This window comes from Prorops nasuta, unplaced genomic scaffold (assembly GCF_024137725.1).
Source record: "Prorops nasuta isolate Cenicafe-Biocafe unplaced genomic scaffold, Cenicafe_Pnas_1.2 PNAS00009, whole genome shotgun sequence".
Classification (NCBI taxonomy): Eukaryota; Metazoa; Arthropoda; class Insecta; order Hymenoptera; family Bethylidae; genus Prorops; species Prorops nasuta.
In genome coordinates, this window is record NW_027116806.1 from 7,064,152 (window position 1) to 7,089,796 (window position 25,645).

At 37.9% G+C, this 25,645-nt stretch overlaps 2 protein-coding genes across 3 annotated transcripts; one reads left to right on the forward strand and one right to left on the reverse strand.

Annotated features, from left to right (window-relative positions):
* The first annotated feature begins 10 nt into the window (after nt 1-10).
* On the forward strand, nt 11-3,316 carry LOC136776484 (crossover junction endonuclease MUS81-like). The gene is made up of 10 exons (XM_066732027.1): nt 11-86; nt 201-435; nt 574-887; nt 961-1,048; nt 1,147-1,297; nt 1,367-2,110; nt 2,184-2,397; nt 2,474-2,689; nt 2,777-2,890; nt 2,967-3,316. Exons 3-10 carry the CDS (start codon nt 591-593, stop codon nt 3,210-3,212), a joined length of 2,070 nt encoding a protein of 689 aa, XP_066588124.1. The 5' UTR covers nt 11-86; nt 201-435; nt 574-590; the 3' UTR covers nt 3,213-3,316.
* A 136-nt stretch (nt 3,317-3,452) lies between these two features.
* Nucleotides 3,453-23,841, reverse strand: stol (stolid). 2 transcript variants are annotated; one of them, XM_066732025.1, is made up of 25 exons: nt 23,102-23,841; nt 21,743-21,975; nt 18,813-18,894; nt 18,525-18,644; nt 18,109-18,331; nt 17,781-17,912; nt 17,090-17,686; nt 16,863-16,999; nt 16,644-16,724; nt 16,498-16,578; nt 16,351-16,425; nt 16,254-16,268; nt 16,086-16,169; nt 15,913-15,984; nt 15,698-15,839; nt 15,402-15,623; nt 15,220-15,319; nt 14,623-14,655; nt 12,937-13,041; nt 12,708-12,820; nt 12,451-12,590; nt 12,188-12,363; nt 11,908-12,110; nt 11,532-11,829; nt 3,453-11,427 (listed from the first exon to the last, which is right to left on the reverse strand). In XM_066732025.1, the coding sequence occupies exons 2-25, from the start codon at nt 21,838-21,840 to the stop codon at nt 11,139-11,141; spliced, it is 3,618 nt and encodes a 1,205-aa protein (XP_066588122.1). In that variant the 5' UTR covers nt 21,841-21,975; nt 23,102-23,841; the 3' UTR covers nt 3,453-11,138. The 2 variants fall into 2 exon arrangements, with proteins under 2 accessions (XP_066588122.1, XP_066588123.1); XM_066732026.1 differs by lacking the exon at nt 14,623-14,655.
* Nucleotides 23,842-25,645: the final 1,804 nt, after the last annotated feature.

A 25,645-nucleotide genomic window follows, 5' to 3' on the forward strand; every position in this document is an offset into this window, starting at 1 on the left:
ATTGAAACAACATGGTAGACGTAGATGTTTTCATTTCGCAAGATACCAAGCATATTTTTTGAAGATAACACTTGCACAAAATAATTGTAATTTCATGAAAACGCTTCATAAAATTATAGATGTTATTTATACTCGTGACTACAATAATAATTTATTTGGACAAATATTCGTTTTAAATTATAGTTTTATGCTTTTTAAAGGTTATGTGTTATATCTGTGTAATGAAATCATCAACGACCAATCAGATGATGAATCAAAATAGTACCCGCCAATCGCCGTTACTCTTCCGCTATAACTATACTTTTCTACCCATGTCGCCGTTTCAATGCATGCAACTTCACAAATACAAAATACAGATGTAATTATGTATATCTATAGTAGTTGGTACTCCACTTACATATTCCATTTAAATTTTAATCAAAATAAAAACATAAGGTAAAAGATATTATTGCTAGTTTTAACCATTTAGTTTTAATTGGCTTTAAGATATAATGTGTGTAATAAGTTTAATAATCTAAATATTTATTGTTTAACTACGAAAGTTTAATAAGAATATGTAACGATTTTTTATAGGAGTAAAAGGATAGATCATGAAACGAATCATGATGAAAAAGACTAAACCAAATCCATTATTTGAATTTTGGTTACAGCAATGGAAAAAGAAAGCAGTTGTTGAAAATTCTAGCATGCAATTTTATTTTTCAAAAGCATTAAGCTCAATGAAAAAGTATCCTCTGCCATTAGAATCTGGGAAAGATTGTATTATCTTAGAAAATTTTGGTCAAAAGTTATGCTCGATGCTTGATAAGAAGCTTTTAGAGTATAAAAAGTGGCGAAAAATAAGAAGAAATAAGATTGAAAGAGTTAAATATATTCACAAAAAATATGTATGTTGTATACCACAATCATTTAGTGTTTTCTTTGATAAATAATTATAAATTACTTTGCTTCTTTTTTTAGACAGAATCAACAGAGACTGATAATTTAATTGGATATGCATTAGTATTATTACATTTGTGTAAAGAAATGCATAGTCCAAAATTTTTAGGTAATCTTAGATTTTAATATATAGATAATAACAATTATTTTAATTACTGCAAGTTAAAATTTTGTTCAGCTGTAGTTCATTCTTTAAATATTTTGCAGGTTTTAATTCGGAGAGTAAACTTATATTAGGAATAAATCAAAGTTACAATAAATTTTTAAGAAAATTAAAAATAGATATTAATGTTCTACAGCTGTCAATAGAAATGCTTATTTGTATTGACCTTATTCATGATATTGACAGTGTAAATAGGTATACTAATTTTTCAAAATGATGATTAATGCAGCTTTTATATTAAAACTAAAAGATTACTTTTTAAAGGTATACTTTGACGGAGCATGGGTTAGACATAACTAAAAAAGTTTGTAATTTTAAATCTGCTTTTAGTGCTATTGATATTTTTGAAATTTTGAGTAAAGAAGATAAAATAACAGATTTAATAATGTCAGAATTTACCTCGGTTGAGTTAAAACAGTATATGCTAAGAAAATTACAACCTTTAAATGTAGAAACATTATCTTCAGACATATGTGTTACATCTCCTAAAGAATCAGATAAATACTTATCAGGTTCCAGCCAAATTTCTAATAAACAAATTGTACCAGAGCAAGATGTAGAAGTAGAGGATTTTGTCTATGATAAATGCTATTCACAAATAGCTAAAGAAACTAATCATACGGAAAGTAGAACAGTGCAAAAAGCATCAGAAGAAATAATAATTTTATCTGATGATGCAATTGAATTTTTTGAAAATGACTGTATTGAGCCAGCAGTGGTAAGCCAAATATTGTCAGACACTGAAGAAATATTAGATGATTTTAGAGATGAATATGAATCACAGCAGCAGCTGGTATCTAATATAATAGATCGTTTTCAGAAGTATTCAAAAAATGAAGTTTTAGGGAAGAGTGATAAAGAGAAGAAATCTCCTAATACAATAAATCGATCAAAAGAAAATTTGGAGAGCTTATCTGAGAAACATTCAAATGAATTTGAAACTGGAATCACTTTGCAGCCAAATACATTTGACATAATATTATTAGTTGATACTCAAGAAACTGCTGGGTAAGCTATAGATTTTATTTGAGCTTTATAAGACTTGGAGTAACAAGTATGTATTTCATTATTGAATATTTAGAGGTAAAACTAAACCACAACATGACATAACACTCAGTGAGCTCAAAAAGCTTGATGTATTTTTTGAAGTGCGACGTTTAAGCGTAGGTGATTTCTTGTGGATTGCCAAGAGTAAGATTTCTAGAGATGAAATAGTCTTGCCCCATATAATTGAGCGGAAAAGGGTGGATGATTTGGCATCGAGTATCAAAGATGGAAGATTTCATGAGCAAAAAGTAATTTCATTATATGAAAATTACATGTGCTTTTAGAGAACTTAAAATACTAATTAATTATTGTTTATTTTTGCAGTTTCGTTTGAAGCAAACAGGCTTTACATATCTTCATTATATGATAGAAAATCATGATAAATCTCAATATTTTGGAGGAATTCCATATTCATCTTTGACACAAGCTTGCACAAATTCTCTTGTACAAGATGGTTTTCTAATAAATTATACAAATAATCACAAACATTCAATGGAATATTTAGCTTCTATGACAAATATATTGATTAATAAATATCTGGTAAAGTTTTAAATGTTCTTTAAATACAAAAAAGTAAACAATACATCTTAAAGTGAGCTATCAAAATTTAGTGATTATGTCCTTTAGGGTAAAACAATAAAGCAATGCCAAGTATCAACTATTCCCAAAGTTGATATTCAGTGTAGCATATTGTACGCGCCCAGTTTTTCGGAATTCAGTAAATCAACATCGAAAACCAAGGTACGTACAGAGAATGCTCTAGTTTTTTTATATGGAAAAATTTATTTACTTATTTACTTGTACTGTTATATTATAGAATTTTACAGTCAGGCAAATGTTTATACGACAATTAATACAATTGAAAGGACTGACTGTAGATAAAGCAAGTGCAATTACAAGTGTGTATCCTACACCATATGCTCTTATCCTTGCATTAAGGGAGGCCGGCAATAATGGGGAAAAACTTTTATCAAACCTGCAGTACGGACCACAAAAACGGCAGATCGGCCCAGCTTTAAGCAAAATTCTTTATCAATTATACACTCAGAAGGAGCTTCTATAACTGTTATTCTTATTTTTGAATGAAAATTTACTTAAAGTTTTTAAATTATAAATTGCAATGTAAAAAACAGTCGTATATTGTAGTCGAGGTTTATTTTAAAAGTACTTATTTTTCATGTTTTCTAAGAAAAAGGAGAGATAAGGTTTAGACTATTGTTATAGTTTCTTGCACCAAGTAATAAAAGCAAACTATGATTTTGTAATAAATATCGAGCAAGGGGGGAAAATAAAGAGCGATACAGAATTTTACGCTTGGTTTTATTGCAATATATCGTAGATGTCTTTACTGTCTTTACATTTGATGAATACATTAAAGTAAAGATATTTTTGCTGACGGTTTTTTCAGACTGTTAAAGCATTATGATAACATATATCATTACGATCATATAATATATATGTATATTGTGAAACACCCTTTGCCTTCAACCGTAACACGAATTTCAATATTATTGGTACATATTCTTATTATGTTCACCTAGTCGGTAAATATTGTACAAATGAAGGAGAATCGTCAATGGATAAGTATAGATATAGTATGAGGTAACTGATTTATGCTATTTTACATGCCATTATCATTCAAATTCGTTCGGCTAAATACATAATGACAAAATGTCAGTATAATGTAACCCACTCGATCGATGTCATGGCACATAATTTTTATTGCGTGAAAACACGTGCGAGACTAGTAGTTAAAGAGATACTATTTAGATTAAAAACAGTCATCGTTAAATCAGCTATTGTGTGTCTTTCAGAGAGACTAAGAACTTTCGCATTAAATTGTTACATTAAACCTCTTAAGCTACTTTAGGGAGAACGAAAATTGTACAAAGTAAAGAATGTACCATGATTATTATCGATCCAAAATTGGATGGATAACACGAAGATTACAATGTACGCGCAACAAAACTGTTTATGTGTACAACTGGCGCGAAGGTCAATATATGTATATTGTCATAACAATTTCATTACATCTAAAGCTTACTATACCCAATTATTTGTTTCAATAATAAATTAATACTATTATATTATAATATACACATGACTAGAATGATAAAACTTATATCACCGCGAACAATAAAATACATCAAATTTAATAAAACATCATTATAACTCTAAATCCATCATATCTTATCCTTTCCTACGTGATAAAACAATCTTATATAGTTACACTAATATCATCTAAAAAGATTTAAAAGTCTGTCAAATACTCACAATTGGTCGTTAGTTCTTCAACATCTGTAAAATCGATACTCTGCCTATGTTGGACAAATCTCTATTAGAGAATGTAACTTTTTTGTCATACGAGAAGGCTGCACTAGAAATTAATTGACGATAGAATAACTCATCCAATACAGATAATATTCACGCATATCAGTACAACGATAAAGTAAAGACACGAGGGGATTAAGAGCATCACGCGAGAAACGTGATATTTCCGGGTTTCTTGTAACAATCGAAGCGATTCGCGAAATAATTTTAAGAAGAAATTGTACGTTCTGTCGACAAACACTACAGTTGTCTGTCTCTTCGTGAATAAAACGAATATACACTCTGAAAGAAATTAGTTGCTAATGTATGGATGCCTCACAGAATTGAACACATGTTCTCCACAGCTTTCCCGTTAATTAAGATCAACGTGTGAGTAAAAAAAAGCTACTTTCTTCCATTCGTCCCTCGAATGGCTAAATTCTCGATTAAGAATTTCGTAAACAGAATGGAGAAACGAGTTAATATATCACAAAAATAAAAAGATCCTCGATCTGCTTTCTACCACTTTCTACCCCAATCACTATCTCATATGATTTTCTTCGCACGAGTTGTACACAACCTTGCTATTCAATATAAAGTCATGTAACAAGTAAGAAATTACTCTATATACTATACATGCGATGGAAAAAGAGAGCACTGACTATAATTGTTCGTAGATTGTGATAAGACGAGCTAAAAGCAGCCATAAAATCGTCAACGAGTACGAGAATAGATCGAAACGAACTTGGACTCTTTAGAGTTTTATGGCTTGCTCCTCGCTATATATAACTTTACAAAAAGTCATTACATTCCAATAGAATATTATCAAACAATATAGAACCTATAAATATAATTCTAAATTTCAATATCGCATTACAAAGAAATAAATTGAATAGGTGTAGAATAATCGTAGTACATCTCTTTATACCATCAAAATAATATCTTTCCAATTTTGTGTTATTCTTCCACCTTTATAGATTAGCTATATTTAGCGCACCCGCTACTTTATCTTTCTCGAGCAACAACGCTGTCAAAGAGTAATTGTAATAACTTGGTTATTGTCATTTTTGTCGCTAATGCCACTCCAGAGCGATAGAGATAGAAAGTAGCGTGCGGTCCTTTACGTCCATTCATCACGTTCTTGATATCGGTGTATACACTAGACTTTTCTTATCGATATTGGTTCGACTGGCAAGAATAAGCTCCGCTTAAAAATATCATAGAAATCGGTGTAGTTAATAATACATCTCGTGTATGGTACAAAAAGATAAGGTGCGTGACTAATCACACAATTGGTGAGCAGCAGTTAATACTTGAGAACGTGGGACAATAGTCCGGTGATGAGCGAAAAAGAAGCGAGTATAGTATGTATATATATATATATATATATAAATAGTATATATATATGATATACAGAGTCTAGAATTATATGCAGTTGTTTTAGAGCTAGTAAATTATTATCTGGTGAAGTTGAGCATTACTTGTTATAATTGAAGAACGCAAATTCGTTTGTCGACACTGATCGTTCTTTGTGCGCACACCGAATGAAAATCTTCGAACAATTATTTTGGTGTTGATCGGATTTGACCGTGAAATAAGTGTCAGTGCTTCCTTTCTTCGCAATCGCTATTCGAAAAATTACACTATCCGATTTTAAACGATAGAGTTTTTTCTTTTTGGTGCATCTAAAGGGGTTCTGCTTGACACGCTCGGTATCCACGCGATTCTAAATCAGTGTAAAATGTAATCGTCTAACGCTGAGAAAATATCTCTCGACCCATTTCCATAGTTACACATTTTGATAAAATTAGCGAAATTACTCTGAACTTGCAGTGCGCCCTAATCAAAAATCCTTTATAAAATGCACCTGCCATCGCATTGAAAAATCATACTAGGAGTAAAACGTGCCATTCTCCTAAAATCCTGTGAAAAATACAAATTCTTCTTGTGTTTATACTCGTCGTACAATTACATTGTATCTTCTTTATTACATAATATTTAATGTATAGAGCTATATAATATTTATAGTCGATTTTATCATTAATATACAAATATTGGAAGACATAGTGGCGCCTATAGGCGTCGATAAAGGATTTTTTTTGTTTTTTTTTTCTTATCTAACACGCTCAGAAGTTTACATTGTTTCAAAGTGAATTTATCGTACGTACTGGCCAGACGCTTTATTCGAGCTATTAGTCTGTTTTGCATTCGTCGTAGCGAATCGAGCAAAGTTCTCATCTGTCGATCAAACATTCCCGAATTCGTTCAAATTAACAGCCTGTGAGTGATTTACTAAAACGAAATGCGATATAGTATATGTATTTGTTTACAGTATTCAGCGATTCAAATGGATTTTAGCAAACGTTCTATCGTGCTCGGTTGTTTTTCTTAAGTTTTATAAAGCACGGTAAGAAAAGGATTGCATCTACTGGTACTTTGGTAATCGAGTGGCTGGAGATAAGAGGGATGAAGAGGGAAAGAGAGAGTGAAAGTAATAAGGTAAAAGAAACAATAAGAGACTAAGAGAAAATAATTCAAAATTCAAATCAAAATGGACCAGCCGTCAGAACGTTTTCTCTCCGTGCTTTACGCACACTTATATCGTTTAATATAATATGTGAAAAGTGACGGCTGTCAGACACGAGAATCGGTAATATATATATATATATATATATATATATATATATGCAGCAGAAAAAAACAATTTCTCTCGCATTCGTGTTATCTTTAATTCATTATTAGTATTATTAGTATTATTATTATTAGCATTATTATTATTATTAATCGTTTATTTCGTATATGTATAAGATCGAATGTGCGCTTTAAATGGTACACGCACGTGCAGAGCTAGTGGCCCGGCAAGCGATCACCCACGAATTAGGAAGATGCGGAGCTACGGTGTTTTTTTTTTATTGTCAATGTTGAGCAAGGACAAGGGAGGGGAGAAAACTATATGAAGAAAATTCACTATCAGTCGCGATTAGATTAAAAAGCGATCGTCTAACGAAGCTAGAAAATCTTCCATAATATTCATCATTAGTCCTATACCATTACACTAATCATCTGTATAGTCTCGATGCTAATACGAATTCCTGAAACTCTATTTTTCTTGGAGTTTATCGTTCTTCTCTCTCACTCTCTCTACCCCTCTACATTTTGTTTAATTCGTTATAATTGAAAACTCTAAGATGCTCAAAATTCATTATTAGGTCATCAGGTGTACGTTGAATGCAGAAAGAATAATTTTCTACTTTAGGCCATAATTAATACTGTTTACATTTTGAATATTTTTATTGTTATAACCCATTTCACTCTTTTGCTCACGTTCAATTTTATAATTATACGAATGATATGTCAGCTTCCATCGAATTTTCTCTCTCTCTCTCTCTCTCTCTCTCTCGCACGCGCGATAAAAAAACTACTGTTTCATTCGTCGCTTAAATTACTCATTCGGGCTAATTGCTTGCTAGGCCACCGTGACTTCTCACCTATGTACAATCATATCCAAAACTTGTCGCACGTGTAATAATGAAAAATACTCATCAATAAGAAGGGAAAAAATTGCGTATCAATTTCGCGAATCATGCAAAAACGTACAAATTTTTGTCTTGTTCTTTTTTTTTTTTGGTTTGCTTCTTTCTTTTTATTTGTCAAGTAAGGATGAAAACGCGCAAAGAATGAGTGGCTGTAATTCGTATTTGAGAATATTGAATATAGAATATACCGATATTGCAAGCGGCTTTGAGACGCTTCGGCAATATAAGAAGAGCTCTTTAAAATTTGGTAAGTCCTCCGTGTTTTTATAGTGGTCTGTAGATATCCTTGACGAGATTGGACGTGTTTTTTTTCCTCAATAAAAGCTAGACTATGTCACGGAAAATACTAGATCGATGAGCGTGTGGATAGAACTTGGCAAAGTTTTCAGCACACATCGAGCTTCCTCTATTTCTTCCTCGCGTTTTTCTTCTTTTTCCCTCGTATTCGGACAGCTTGTGAACTTTTAACGCATCCCCCCTTCACCCTTTGCTTTTACACGCTCCACCTCCTAAGTAGGGCCGAACTTATTAGTTTCAGACCCGCTTACGAACCGAGATGCTCGACTTTGGAACTTTAGCGCGAAGCTAACAGCGGGAAAACGCGATTTTAGGCTAATTTCACTTTTGAACTATAAAACTTGCGGCGCGCGCGATGGCTTTAACCCTGCCTAGTTGGTTCACATTCAAGCTTTATACCGCGGACATGCATACTTGCTACACTCCTCCCTGGCTTCTTTCAGACTTTTCAGAGAAGGAACCATATAATCTACGCGAACCTAAAGTACACGGATAAACTAATGCTTTCTTCCCGTTCCGTCGCTTCTATTCCTCCTTTATCCATTTTTTGCTTCCTCTCACGAGAGCGGAAGCTCGTTGAAACAACATTATAAAAGTGTTTGAATTTCAACAACAAAAATGCTCCCTTTTACGCCCCCCCCCCCCTTAAATTTTATCACTTGGCTCGTACTGCACATAAATCTACTCAACGTCCCTTAGTTACATAATACAAAGACGAATAATCACACGATATAATCCAACAACTTCTGGCGAACGCTAAGTATCGTCATCATCATTATCGCCATCACCATGGTCGTCGTCGTCGTCGTAGTCGTCGTCATCGTCGTCGATTAAATACTCGATTGTCCACTTCGAAATTATTCTTATTCGCGCCAAATCTTTTTATCGTCATCCTTATATGTGTTTTCTTAATCCTCGACTTCCGGTTGGTTAGCGTTGTCGATGAGGCCGATATGTCATTCGTTTCGCAGTACACTTTGAGGTCGATCCACGGTCAATCGCGATGCAATTAGTCGAATCCTGGCGAAATCGAAAATCAAGCAAAGGTAGAATGTAAGAAGCGTGAAAATGCTTGCTACATATATAGTATAATAGCTATTTTAAGAAAATCAAATTTATCAACTTAAAATTCATGAAGAGTTTCGATGTAATTTTCTCCCTTAAATATTTCACTCTCGGCACTCGTAGTACTTTCAACGTTCTCTGCACAACGTCCGATAACCAATCAAGAGATTCAATCAATGACACTAATTTCTATCATACGGTAATTGTTGGTTTGCACAACATCTCGCTACGTAGATAAATTCTATGCGAAGGAGTTCCTGTGCTCTGCAACAGGCTCACATCCTTCATTGTATATATAATAACATTTTTAATAGTTCTCTGTAACAACATAAATATTATTCGTTCGTAGAAAGAATGGTGATCTTTTTTTTTTTTGTTCTTTTTGATTAATTGTCGTGTGTGATCAAACGTGATTATAAGTTAGTGGTGTATGTAGAGTACTCTAACAGTTTATAGATCGTTTCTTCGTTAAAATCTACATAATTTTATTATACTGGTACGGACAGGAACAATTAATCCAATTGGTTATTGTACTTTGTACCTCGAACTGAATGTCGAAATTAGACTGATTGTTTTTGTTCTGTTGTATTTTATAATAGGTCGTTATCATGTCGATTCATTGGTATCCCCGCGAGGGATAATCGTTGAGTGCAATGGGCACGTGGACAACGGTCAGATGGGAAGAGAAATGAGACGGCAGTCCCTCTGGAGAGAGGGATGGGACTGGAAGGGGGTGGGAGAAGATCTTTTGCCACTTGAGCAGTGTGTCATCCTGTAGACCCTACCTTATTTCTCCATATTCGCGTCTTACGGCTGTGTGACTGTGACAACCACCAATCTTATGTTTTCAGATTACACCATTGCAAGCACATCCTCAATATACAGTTATTTTTTTTTTCTCCGTATTGCTTTCCTCGTCCAAATTTCCGGTACGTCGAAACGAGTCTGTGGTTACGTAATCAGCCTTGCCTACCCGACTACGTTACAAATTTTTCGTATACGATCCTCCCCTCGTTCTCTCTTACCCCACATCGATCTCCTCAACGTGAAAATCAATTGCTCGATAATCGCACATAAACCAAAGCAAAGGATCACCTCGTGTCTTCGTAAACTCGACAAATATAGGTAGGAGACGTCATACGTGGCCAAGGACTCGTCTCTCATAATTTACTACATGTCTGTATGTAAGTGTATATGTATTTATTATAATATATATATATATTTATTTATATATAATATAGATCTGTATATCTCGCGTGTACTCTGGTTCGCTTACATAGCAATCTGATAACTTGGACACAGTTTTCACAACTGTTTCATAAGGCCAGTTCGTTCGTAGAGAAGAATTTTGAGTGTCGATCCGTGCTCATCAGCTTTCCATACTCCTGTTTAAAGCTCAACACGCAAAACAGACAAAGAGACGCGCAACGACGAGTAACGGAAAGCTGTACAGAGACATGAATTATTAATATAGGAAATAGTATATATAGTATGGTAATACTATAGTATAATATTATCATTGGCCGAACGAGAAAAAGCTCCCATCCTCTGGAGGAACCCAAGTACCCGATTGAGCTTGCTTTTCCGCCGCTGCCCCATCCGTTTCCGTGACAAGTTTTAAACAGGAAGTCGGAGTGGCACGCGTGCTGGCCTTGAAAGAGCGTACCCAAAATCATTGGCCAAGTTTTTTTTTTTTACAAACGAACGTAACTAGAGAAACAACAACGCTAGAACCATCTTGAAAAATGTTAATTCCCTTATTAGAGGCTGATAACGGAGAGTCACGTGAAACGAGTCACGATGACCAAGAAGAAAACAGTACTTAACGAGAAGCAGCTGGATAAGCTACAGCTACCACCGCAGAATTTGATTTCCATCTCTTCAGGATGGTAATTGATGCATTTGGGGGGCCTCCGACGATACAGACGTTCCCTCCTCGCACTGCACTTGCCAGCCTCCGAAACCGCCTCGATTGGATCGATGCTCAGGTGCTTACTGCCACAAGGACACAGCGTATCCACCACCAATAGAATTAGATTCGTGTGGGGTATCTTCTGCACGCTGAATGGCCTGCACAAATTTCCCATGATTTTCTCAGTGATTCAGGAAGGAAATGAACCTTTGTATAATGAATAACCAATATTATTATACGTATATAACAATGATTTACTTACCTCTCGCAACCAGTCACGTGACAATTAGTCAGTTTGCCCTTGAGAGGACTACTGGTATTCAGTCGTTCAGGCTGGAAGATGTAGAGGTCGGTCTTCTTCTCGCAAGTTTGCAGCTTCTGGTACGGAAAATGAGCGGATGTAGCTCGTGTGGTAGGTGGGGAGATAGAAGCTGGCAATACTGCTGGATATCCAACGAAATCGTCGAATTCCCGAGGTTGACCCTCCCCTCCACCTTCCCCTGACGGATTCAACGGATCAAAGTTTTGCGTATCGTCGTCCTCCACGAAAACTGTATCGTCTGCGAAAGGGAGAGAATATTCAATAATCCCACGCCAATTTCCTTTGGCCTTGACTCTTTCAAAGAATCTCCTCGTACCATCGAATTCGATCGTATGCTCGGCATACGATAACACGGTTTGCCACAAATCCTGAATGCTAAAGTTTAACAGCAAGTTCCACAAGAAATGACCGAGTAACGCCGTACTTTTCATGAACGAGTCGGATATTGTTCTCGTTCCGGCTGATTGATGAGACTCTTGAGGAACGCAAATACCCTGATAATCGATCACAGTGACTTTCCTGAAATTTTCATGGCAATCTTTAGCAAAGGCGAATGTACCGATGTCGCGGTATTGTTGGTCTCGAGTGAAACTTGCCTGTAAATTTTGTCCTGCACCAACGAGTCCATTATGGTACCATCTATCTCACCGAAAAATTTGCCGGTGTGTTCGTGAAGCTCGCTAATTATTATGAATCCACTGTTGTCCAAAATATAACAGTCCAGGTCGTCGGATGCACAATTTTTCTTGCACCTCTCTGGCATACCGGTGCACTGAAACGAAAGGGAGCACAGTAAGAGGATTGATACTTTTGTTTTGTCAATGGGAAGAATCGTCGTGTCGTAGATGAGATACTGTACGGTCGATGTGATGTTTGCAAAATGGGACGCCAATGAGGCGTGTTGAAATTGTAGTCCAACCACCGCAGCCGGTGCTTTATGTCCCTTGTTCTCCACGAAAACTGCATGTGTTGCCGTGACAAGGGGATTTGGGTTATCGGCTACAGCAAATATTAATTAATTGTTATAGTATGAAGTTTGCGTGTGTGTGTGTGTGTGTGTGTGTGTATATATAAATCATTGCACACACTGTTTGACTATTCATGGTATCAACGTACCTGCATCGAAAGGAACACTGAAGACAAAACTTTCTGGCTCGATAGAATGTTGATCCACTGCACGTCTGTACCAAGACGAATCCATCGCTCTTGCATGAAGGTCAGCGAAGTTTCTATGCAGAAGTTTAATAAGTTATCACGTACTTTTCTAATTTTTATATGATTTTTTTGTGTTGGAAGTCTTATTTAAAAATTGACCGAAAAAGAGTAAAGTGAGTGTGATATTTACGGGTCTTCGTATACGTCCTTGGAATCTTGATGCTCGTGCCATCGGAATAAACCACTTCTGGTCGCGATGAAGCTTCTCGTTACGTCAAATCTCCCCTTGCCCTTACTGTAAACGTTAATAAACGCTTATAATACTCTGCACCATGTTTAATTCTTGTTTTTAGTGATATCACAAAAGTACTTAGAGTTTAGGTATACATTTACAGACACTTTTAGAGTCTATCACATAAGTCCTTTTAACACAAGTAAAATACTTTCCCATATGATAAATGGAATCATTGGTTTTGACTAAATATCTAATTTATAATCGTTTTTTATATAATTGCAATTATAATTGTCATTACAAATCGTATATGATTCTATAATAATATACTGAGAGAAATCTTTGGTTCGGGTTTTACATAGAAATATAAATCATACATTGTACACTATATTAATAATATTGTCGTTCCTTTGCGCGATTTCACGCAATTGACATACGTATTCATATACTTACATAAATTCCACTTTAATGAAAAGAGCTGTAATAGATAAAACTGCCTGAAATATTATCGTTTTTCCCGTTTTATTATTCCATATATGTATACTTATATGTATATCTGGCACGTTCACCACCTGTAGATAATATCTCGTAGTACAACTAAAAAATAATATTATCTGAATATTAGACTACTTGTATATTTGCAAGTATTACTCAATAATTTTTTTCCATTAGATCCAGCTGCTATTATAGTGTGAAAGCAATAATAAGAAATTGATCATTGTGTTATTCGCTGTGTTGTAATGTTGATGCCTTACCTTTGGAATGTGTTCGTATATGTACATATAAAATAGTAAATTTTTACATTTACAACACACAATATTATCTTCAGTCTATTATCATTTTATCTTATGGAAAATCTGATAGGTGTAAATTTATTCTTAAATTACCATACATTTATTAATAACAAATGACCTATCAAGTTTTCACATTTCTCTCAGTATATTTTGTTATTTTCAACACGAGCCATTCTATTTTCCTGGTCTATCTAGTATCACAGATATAGAGGACATTGACTATCTTCTTACTCAACTAACACATATCTCTTGATTGTATATATTGATGATGTGCACACGCAATAATCACAGGGTGTGTTTTTAATAAAAAACTAAATAAACAAAAATATATGGTTACTATAGAAATGCACAATTAGCTGAACTAGCTCTTCCCAATGTATTTGCAATATTATGCTAAAGACTATATTGAAAAACTGGGGAGTGTTCGAAGAAAATAAAGCAATGATGGGGCTCTTTATCCTGATATGGAATCGAATAAGAAATAACTATATTGCTGATTGCTATCTCTATTCATCGTGGTCGCATGTTACGTTTGGCACGAGAAAAGTAGTTTCTGTGGCATTTTATACGATTATCGTTTTATCCTCGAAGATGTGCCGACGAGTGCTGGCATAAATCGTGCAACAAGCACATCTGAAGGCGTACAAGAGTGTGTAAATGGAGACAGTGAAAGTAGTGCCATTTGGGGAGACATTTGCTCGTTTTATACGAATAATAGCGTGTACATGGTCGCACAATATGAAAAACTGTACAAATACCGCAAATATATTTTGTTTATATATATATATGGCAAATTACCGTGCAATATGGACAAAGCAGTTTATACTAATAATTGTGCATAATGGATTACCTGAACAGTAGAGCCAACAGTGTGGCAATAGGGCTAGCGGTGGAGACACACAATATGTAATGTATGACATACAATATATATATAAAATGTAATAAAAATATGCAATAAATTATATCACAAATTAAACACTGGACGTTGTGCATAGTGCATCTAATCATGTTTACATGGAACGAACGTCAATTCACTTTATTCCTGCGTTATCTCGATTTTACCTATAACTATTCAAGTTTTTCAGTATAATTTGTTTGTGTTCTCTCTATTTTTTCCCCCTATTTCCTACTATACTTTTAATTATTGCTACCTTATAGTTAACGATTCATCAGTCAAGATTTAATTATTGCGAGTAATGTAAATATTGAAAAATCCTAGTAAAGCTCTTGAGTTTTGTGAGAAATGTCATTCGCCCCTATGCAAAGCAACGTCGTGGGAATCAGTAATTAAGAATTAAAGCACTGATATATTTCTTGTTGTTTGCAATACGATCCGCGGTCTGTGCGAGATCAGTCACGTGCTAGTGCAATGCAGTGCTCGATTTTTATAGGTGAGAGTACGTAGAGGAACGTGCTTCTACGTATTTTCTATGATCCATCTACTTACTTCTGGTGTTCAGCTTTATGCATCGCATTCCCGTCTCTCTTGTCAAACCCATCCGTTATAAGGGCGTCCAAAACGAGAGATTGCACCAATCTCTTATCGCCTAAAATGTCAAAACCAAATAAGCATTCAGCAATGATTTCTCATCAAATCTTGTTGAGAAAAAGAAAAGAATAGAAACTTGCAGTAATAAGCATCCTTATCCATTTTGCTCGCTTGACTATGATGCGAGCTGGGACTCCTTGGTCTCAAGGACATCCATTTCCATCCGGGTCTACGCGTTCGCATAAGGAAATGCAGAATACGCTCTTCCGGAGTTGCGAAAAATTTTTCGGAAGCCGAATTATATTCGCAATAAATCCAATCTGGGTGGACCTTCCAATTTTTACCCTTGAAATAATCGGTTACTGCGAAAGAAAGTATTAGTGAGATAATTAAATTTTTTCTTCTTACTGAATAGAATATAATTTAACGTCCTTACCGTTCACTATTGCGTGTCTAATTTCTTGTTCGGCTAACAGTTCGTACATACCGTAACCCTCGGGCAATGCTAGGCCCAAGGAAAACGGTGTACCTTCGATCGGCTTGTAGAAATAATTATGCCGTCGTGTCGAGACCCTTCTCTGAAATATGATAAAGAATAAATAAAAAGGTCTCTTAATTTGTTTTCAACATATAATTTTACTAATTTCTCACCATATTGTCGTAATGAATTTTCACCGCAAAACCGGTCACACCTTCCTTTTGATCGATCATATCGTGCCTCAGCTAAAAAAAAGAGAGATGGAATACACACGTATTATTGTTAAAATCTCGTATGTTATTTACAAGGAATCTGTTATAAAATATAAAATATCTGGTACACTCACGTCAAGAAGGTAGGAGTTATTTAATGCCAGTTCCACTTCGGATAAATCGACACTTATGTAGGAAGGCCTGAGCGTGTCCTCATACTGCAAACAAAGAGTATCAATAGAATCTGTATATTATACCAACTAAAAAATCTGATACTTTTTATCGTTATAATCTCTACTTACATCGATGCTTTCCGGCTGTGCAAACAAATAAATATCGATGTTACATTGGTATTACGATTAATCGCGAACATATATAAAAATTGTAGAATAAACGTACCAAAGGTCTCAAATCAGGATGATACAGGACACGACCGTTATTGTCAACCAGAAACGAATAGCCATTGACGCCCAGCTAACGAGAGTCATGATAATTATTACGGGCGCTAATTAAGAGGAATATCATTGAAATATAGTGCAAAATTACCTTGTAAGGTGACACAAGTTTCTGTATCTCTTCGATCGGTACGTCGGTCCCGACAACTCCGAGCAAATTAGCTGTCTTTACCTTGAAAGAAAGATATCAGGTGTATCGTATACGAGGAAATGAAAGGAGCAGTCGTGTAAAATTACCGTGTGGTTCCTGCGATCTAAAATTGGAGCTGTCACAGAAGTCATTAGTTGGCCTTTATCCTCCATTCCGTATCGATCGCTCTGTAAAAAAGAAAAAGAGAGAAGGAAAAAGAGTGGCATAACGCGTCAACGACTGAAAAGTTGTTGGGTCGAGGATTGATAAAAAAAGTTGGATGTATGTTTGATCTACTTTGGTAATGATAAGTTTCGCGAAAGTACCTTTCCGCCGACGTAGACGGGACTCCAGTGAATGGGGTGGTCGTGTTGATAGAGGACCATAGGCCGTGCTAAAACTTTGATGTATTCCAACACTTTGGGTCTAACGTCCTCTGGTTTCATTATACGCGCGTAAAATCCTGGGCAGAAATAAGTCACGAATAAATGTATATGTGGAGGAAGTGTTGGTAAATTGTTGAAAAAGAAAAAGGAATGTATTAATGTTATACCTTTATTGGTACAAGCCGTGTTATGAAGCTCGGGACTCTTGTCGCTACCGATCATGTAAGTGAAGATCCTAACGGGCATGTGGGGCCAGTTGTAGCGTTTGATGACTTCGGTGGGGACACCCTCGCTATCCGCGGTCAGCAGCATGATGGCCTGATTGCACTGGCTACCTTGACCCGTTCTGTTGTACTTGTGAAGGATTTCAAAGGCCGTTGTAAATGCGGCCGATATATTCGTGGAAGCTTCGACCTTCGTAGAACCCAACACCGATTTAATCTCCTGAATATTCTCCGGTGACGCCTGAACCATCGTGTCCTTGAAGCAGAGAACGATCTCTTCCGCGTTCTCGCCGTACTGGTAGACATTCACGTAATCGTTTGGCCCGAGGGTATCCAAAATGGCCTTAGTCGTGGCTACGGTCAATCGTTGATTCTTGCTCGACGAAAACACAGAATTGTCCAGTAATATCACCACGTCCTTCGGACTGTTGGCCGCACCGACGAACCAATTCAAATTCCGGAAATCGTAAACGTCGCGCGTTACACCCTCCGATTGAGATTTCCTCCCGGAAGATCCAGCTATCGACGGCCATGTTATAGCTGCGAATACATAATACCTTGCTAATTATTCGCACTCCGTTATCTCCCCATGGTAATTTAAATATTTTAAGGGAAAATCCATTTTTTCGCTCACCAGGAAATCGTCTGAGGAATCCAGAGGTAGCTCCGTAATATTGCCAGGATAACGTTGGGTCGTTTTCATAATTATTCACGAAGAGTGGATCCAAATATTCCGTCCATTGTATTCCAGTGGCAACCTCGGGATCTGACAGAGATAATGATATAATTTATTCTGCTTCATCAGAGTCGCTCGATGAATCGTGCAATTTTTCCAAATTATATTTAATATTATATACAGGATTTTTGTGAAATTGATTATGTGGGATTTCATATATATAGAAATTTGAGGAGAATTTGATTGATCGATCTGACGGAACGATTAAGATATTTCTTCGACTTACCAGTGTCCTTTACGCCAGAGGGTAAAAGAACGGCGGATAAGCTGACGTTTACAGCGAGATGGTCGAAATGACGATTGGTGGCCATATACATTTCTCTAGAGCCTGAAGAGAGTTTTCCATCCGAGGTAATGGCACTGATACGATGCGAGGCATAATATTTAGGCGACACGTTTCCTTCCCTCGGAGCGGATACTGCCGCTTGCTCCGCACTCTCCATCAATTTCTACAAAACGATCGTTCAACCATAACTTTTACAAATTCCCTCAAAATACGATATTCTCTTTTTCCCCAATATTTTCTCCTCTTTGTAATTGTTCGATGATTTTGTATATATAAAACTCAACAGGTTCTTATCCAATTCTCCATAGATTGATTGTGTTTCGATAATGTAAATGGTTAATAGCGAAAGATCTTACCATAACAGCGTTCACTTTAAAATCCATCAGATTTTTTACTTCTCCGGCCATTTCTCGTACAAGCACCAGGCCGTCTCTTTTCACGACATCCCTTTTGTCGTCTTCTAATCCATGATATTTCTGTACGAGAAAAAAGCTCGTAATAAAAGTACCGAACTTTGCAATATTTGAAAGGCTTCTCGTTAGAATTGACTATAGTTTTTGGTTTCAATTTCTCTGACGAAAGGCTTTACAGGCATGCAGAAGCAAAAAAAGCAGAGAGAATCCAAACAAATTATTATATCTTACCTTTTGTATCTCACTCATTTTCGTCACTTGTCTGCCAAATTCCCAAAGATCTACGCCGAACTTTAAGGCCCAATTTTTTACTCTGCAAAAATGAGAATTATTCATTCGTTAATTATAAAATCGTGTCTACACGCTCATTGGTTTTTTTCTAATGTAATTAGAAAAGTAAATTCGTCAGTTCTATATTGATTCTCTTTTTCAGTGAGACATAGCAATTTTCAGTTGGTTCTGTTCGATTTTATTTTCACTCTGATAGAGTTGGACAAACAGTGAAAAATTACAATTAAACGTCAAGTGGAAGGAGAGTTACGAAATAGGGAGAGAGAGAGAGATAGAGAGAGAGAGAGAATAGGGGATGAAATTGTTGCGAAATAGCCATCAGAAATTGAAGGGGATCGCTGAGAATACAAAAGCGTCTAAAGCTTACACCAAAATCTCTAATTTCCCTTAGGGCTTCAGTATATTATTTTCTTTATTAATCTTTATACTTTTGTTATCGAATAAAATTTTCTGATACACATTTACTATTGATAAAAGAATGAAGGAAGTCTCTACAGATTTAAAAATGTAATGCACTTAAGTTTCAAGCCATCGTTATTATTAATTGAAAATAATGTTTCTTAAAAGAATTACAGGATGTAAGAAACTCTAGATTATTATCGTAATTCGGTAAGAAAGGAGAGAACTCGCGAAGGATGAGTAGTATAAAAGTTTCAGCTACGGATGCTACAGCTTTGTAGCAAACTATATAATAGAATTGATTATGATAATTAGCTTATCGCAAATTCTAAACATTTTTATAATACGTGTTCAGTCTTATATAAGTTTACTGATACTTTCCAAAGTTCTTGGGCCATGACACTTAGTCGATAATTTATGCTGGATTTTTGCTAATAGTAATGAACCTCTTATAATCTGACAACTATATATAGGATGAGGCACTTATGACGCCTTCGAGCTAAAACGTACAAATTCATTCATCTGCGTTGCACTCTATGAGAGATATTAATTATTTGTGTAAGACCAGTTGAAATGATAAATAGAAATAAGTTTGAAAAAGATCTCGTGGAAAAAATTAAGATCTCTTTTAGATAATAAAATAATATTTTTGTATCTCTGTGTGCTAAGTGATTCACCCTGTATATAGTGTATGTGGACGTACGTGCATATTTTAATTCACTCCAGGCCACGTGAACAGAAAAATCCATTTCTCTCCTAACTACATGAGGCATTATTTTTTTTGCAGAAGACTTTTTGAAATCCTTTCAGTTAGAATCCAAAATGGTATATGTTGCAAAAAAATTGATTCCCTTTATAGTAGGTACGGGTGTTAAATGAATTTTCAAGTCCCCACTTTGGAGTGAATTAAAGTATGCACCCTGTATAGATATATTAAGTAGATACAATCTATTTGCACAGAAACGATAAAGCCATCAGATTTGCTAGAGTGCAGAACATCCATTGAAAATTGTCGGACTGCATTAATAACAAACCTCTCGTAATATTATTTGGTCAAGGTAAATGGACGATAACGACCATAATAAAGACATTACTGCGCCTCATTTCCCCTCCTGGGACATACAGCGCAACGGAAATGTAAAAAATACACATCACGTTTGTTTATTAAATACACAGATGTTTATCTTTAATTCAAATGTCAAGTCAAGGATTTCCATTATTTCCTTTGCTCTGCTCTTTCTCTCGTGTACAATTTGTGCAAAAAGCATCAGGCATTATAGCTACACGTCCCGCAAGATAAGAAATGATCAAAATTGAGGGCAGTAAAATTTGAATAAAATGAGGTGGTGATTATTAAAATATCTCGCGATGGTGCAATTACTCTGCAACTGAACAATTTACTCATAAATCAGGCGAGTGATTAATACCCAGCTGTAATTCAATTGATAATGTAATTACGATCCGCCTATCTCTAGTTCTGCTCAGCGAGCCGTATAATGCACTTTCATATTCCATCGTAGACCAAATCATTTACAAGGACGATAAACGCTCAGGTCTTTAATAATTAATTCTCCGGAGCTTTGCGAATAGTTATTAAGTAATTTGGTCTGTTTAATTTGGAGTTAATTAAAAAAGTAAATGTGAACGAGGGTATTAAGGGCTTGAATGTGTGCCTGTGTCTGTGTGCGTTGTTCGTGAGTGGAGCAGTGATTGGTGTGCTAGAGGGAAAGACGGAGATGGGTGCGATAGTAGCCAAGGTTGAAAAAGAGATATAGCAACGTGACGGTATATATATCGCATTTGATATGCATATACACAATAAAAAGGAGAGCCAAATCCGCAGAGTAATCGTTGAAAAAACAGGCGAGCGTTAAAAACATATCGGGACCACATAATCATATTGGGTATAATGCAATTTTCAGCTCGGTGTTTCGACGTATTATCGACAAAGCTCCATAATGCGAATGCGCGAACTATGATCTTACGAGCATCTCTCCTCTCCTCTCTCTCTCTCTCTCTCCCCATACCCCCTCCCCCATTATTCTGTTCCGTGTTTCTCCAGTCGTATCGTATTTTATTTCAGGTTTACCGTCCACGTAGCTCGTGATCCTGCGGGCACCATTCCTCCCGGCTTTATCGAGTTTTGTTACAGCTTATCCGTACCTTTTCTATCTTATAGGCTCTGCCCCACCACTCGACACCAGACGGCTAGTACTCTGCTCCCACCACGCCCTACCCTCATCCCCTTAAACCCCGCTATCCCGCACCAGCGCGCAGCAAACCTCCTCCACCCCCACCCCTTTCCCTCTTCCAAACACAACCCACAGACGCCCCGCGAACCAACACGCCAAACAGGCCACCCACGTCCACATCCGTCCGTCATCGGTGTGCGAAATTCTAAAGCCACTTTCGATTTCAATTAGCCTATACGTACGTGGACGAACCATGCACGGATGAAACTCGATACTCACTCGTTATGAGGTATGTCCTCCTCTTGCTGCCAGCTGAGCTCTATTCGGAGCAACAGCACCACTCCGAACCAGAGAATCTTCTCGATGCACAGGAACATTATTTCGTTTTTATCGTTTATCTTCCCTTCTCTTCCAACTCTTTCCGCTCTATCCTCCTCCTCCTCCTTCTCTTATTCTTCTAACACCCGTTCTTCCACGCAGAGTCCTTATTGGCTATGTCCGATGAGCTACATCTGGAATTCACGACATTCGATGAGCGCCACATAAATTTCCAGCCCGAAATATCGTTGAATTCGAAGTACGCGCGTTTCTCTCTATTCACGCGTGTCTGGCCTATATACGTCTAGAGATATATTTAGATATTTATCGCCTTTTTTCATGAGCGTTGGCGTAACGAGAGCCATGACGAATTTTACGGATTTTTCCAACGGTCGCATTTTCTTGCGAGAATAACTTATCGGTGAATTTCAATCTGATATTCACCGATAAGAGTATCGATTTTGTCAATGAAAGAATGCCGAGCGTTAAGGGTGCTAATTCGCGCGTTTCCTTCCTTCCTTCCTTCCTTCCTTCCTTCCTTTCGCGCTTCCTTATCACCTTGGCTGCCGTGCGCGCTTATTGCACTGCACGAAGCCCAACGACATCCGGATCATTGCGGCTTGACAATCTCGAGAACGCCCGTAAACCCAGCCACTATTCCATTCCTATTTCTACTTCTGTGCCCCCCTATTCCTATCTCTCTCTCTCTATATATATATATGTATACTCTCCAATAATTTCACACTTTCTCCCTTAGAACCGACAACCCTCCAGAGAAACACCCTTCGATTTTTTTACTTTCAAACCACTAAAAACACTTGGTATATAGCATCGGAGCAATCAACACTCCCGTTGATATTACATTGAAACTCGTACGGTGTGATAACGAAAATTCCTAGAATTTCTCTCTTTACAAGACAAATACGAGCGACGAGGATATAGATTGGTAGTTTCCGAGTGAATTAAAGAGACGAATCGTGGGAAGGTCCGGATCTACTTTGGCCCACCGATAGAAGCGTGCCGGTTCTGCAGGAGCTGCAGGGACGATTAAAGAAGGAACGCGCGTGGCCTTCGAGCCTCGGACCGACCACGTACGCACTGTACCTACTTACGCACTCGCGCATACGTACACTCGCACACTCGGAAACACACACACACACACACACACACGCAAGTATACTCATGCACGCGAAGCCCTTGCATTTGCAGGTATTTCCCGGTTTGAGAGAGTCGGAATCGCGATGCGATATGCGCAAAGGGAGGAGAATCGCCGGTGTTATATTACGAGTATCGGGATAAGAGCCGAAAGGTTAATCGTACGTGGCGATAAGGTCGATTGCGAAGGTTGGACGATGCCGGTGCTGTTGGTCCTCTCGCACAATCCTACCCTCCTGCTCGATCGAGCCAATCCCCATAACTCGTACTCGTCAGAGCAAAAGCATCCTCGTCGCACTCTTCTCCACTTTCCCTTCGCTCTCGATGGCTCGCGGAGCGTCGTCGATTATCACGTCGACGTACGCGAAGCGTGCACGTTCACTGCGTAACGCGATAGCGAGCAGGACGCACAGTCCCGTGGAGCACTGGGTGCGAGAGAGCGGAAAGTGGTAAACGATGGAAAAGGACCTCGTGAGGTGGGACGGATTGGTGGGGTAGGGGAGGAGGGAGGGGGTGGGGGCTGGCACGAAGGGTCAAGGGGGGAGAGGGAACGGGGGCCAACTGTTAAATCGGCCTTAAAAGGATGGATGGACGAGACACACGGGGCTACGAGTGAAAGCGAATACGAGAGGAGCGAGAGGATGTGGAGGAAGGAGAGGGGAGGGGGGATGGAGAGAGGGTTGATGGATAAAAAAAACCGTGCAAAGAAGCCGAGCGAATGAAGCAATATTTGGCGGTTGGAGGAGGGGGGAGGATCCAAAAATATATATGTGTGTATATGTATATATGTGGGAGAAGAAGGAACGAGAAAGAGGGAAAGTGAGAGGAGAGAAGGTTCGAGGGTTTTCGCGAAGCTTGAGGGAATTAATTCACTTGGCGGCGTATCGGTCGTCGTATTTCCTCGTGAAAATCGCGCGGACCTGCTGTCTATGTACGAGCATTTCTACCCTCGAGCCCTCGAGGGGTCTCGGCGCGCGCGCATTACTCTTACTACGTCTACGCTGGCGACGACGCTCGTTTCAGGAGAGCCACTATTCCGGGGGTGTGAGCGTATATTTGCCGGGTGGGTCGGCGGCGACGGCGGCGCTGATGAGGGTGAGGCCGAGAGCGAGAGACTGCTGCCGCTGGACGGGGTGAAAGGGGATGAGGGGGACTGACTGCTCGGACGGGACACGCACCGGAGGGTGGCCTCCTCTATCGGCGAGCCACTGTAAACCGAAACGCGCGCGATTCACCCCTTTCGCCCCCCCCCCCCCCTCCCTCCTCCCTGTTAATATATATGTATATACAGAAGAGGCTGCGAAGTGTGGGGTGGAACACTATACTGCGAGGCATAGCTGCCTGAAATTCAGTGCTGCTGGATCGTGGGGTTTTTCCACTCCCACTGTGTTTACCAGCTCCTAGGTTTAGCGTGTATACGGTAGTCGTGGTGGGAGTTGATAAAACCCTGAATGTGGTCCGTCGGTAAGTAGAGAAGGACCGTAGATGCTCAGACTGACGGAGAAAGGACTCGGCGAATCCCGTGGAAAGGAGCGAGAGCGGACGGTGCAGGGGTTGCTGGAGCTGGATATTTTTACGCTGTTTGGGGTAGGAAGAGGAGAGAGAGAGAGAGAGAGAGAGGGATATGGCGCGAGGAGGGAGAAAAAGCGTAGACGTAGACACGCTGCCACTTGGCGGAATGAGAGCGAGTAGTACGAGTAAACCAAACGCGAGGAAAAGTGAGAGGTTTTGGAAGGGTGTGGGGGGTATGGTTGGTATATACTAATACAAACGGCTCTGCCCCTGCAACCGTGAAATGCTTTACTGGCGTACAGCAGAGAGGGACAGAAACGAATAAGGGAAATTGCAGGGGTTTCGAGCAAGATAGGAGAGTTTGATAGTGGTGAGTGAGAAGGGTGGGGGGTAACAGAGGTACAGAGGGGTAGTTTGAGTTTCGCGGCGCTTTTCTGGAGAAGCAATGGTAGAGAGGGAGAGCTCCGAGCTATACACCACACGAGCGCGACGGGGCGCAAGCTCGGCATCATTGATTTAACATATATCTATATCTTACGTAAAGCTACATATTCCTACAGTGCGAGGTGACATCATCTTGTACTTCTCGGCATGACGAGAACATTCACGCGCCACCGACGGTATACCGGACACCCGTAAAAACTTGTTGGCAATATTACAAAGAAACTATGTCGCACATCCTACTTCTGAGAAATATATTCGCGTACCCTTATTTTTCCACCCTCGAAAGAAATTACTAAATTTCTTCTTATTGCTACACCGTTCCTGCTGCCGCTCTCTTACTTTTACCACGGGACTCAATTAGCTCGTGAAAGATTGATCAATGATAGTACACCCTTTTCTCTCGTTTCCCTTTAAATCAGAATCCATAGCAAATACCTCCGTTGCATTATTATTTCAGTTCCTAGATAAAGCTATGGCAGAAATATTATAAAGATGTGCAAATGAAAATGCATTTTTGCTGTAGAAGAATTTGAATATTCTCTGTCGCAAAGTGTTAAAAAATTTCATGAAAAATTGTATTGACAAATTACTCGCATTCTCCTTAATATTCCATCGGAATGCTTTAGAACAATATCTTATATTTTCATCCAATAAGAAATGTATGAATACCGCTTGTATAAACGCAAATTTAATACCTAATTCTTTTAAATGTAAAGCAAGTGCAGTACTTATATAGTCAAATACATATATGCC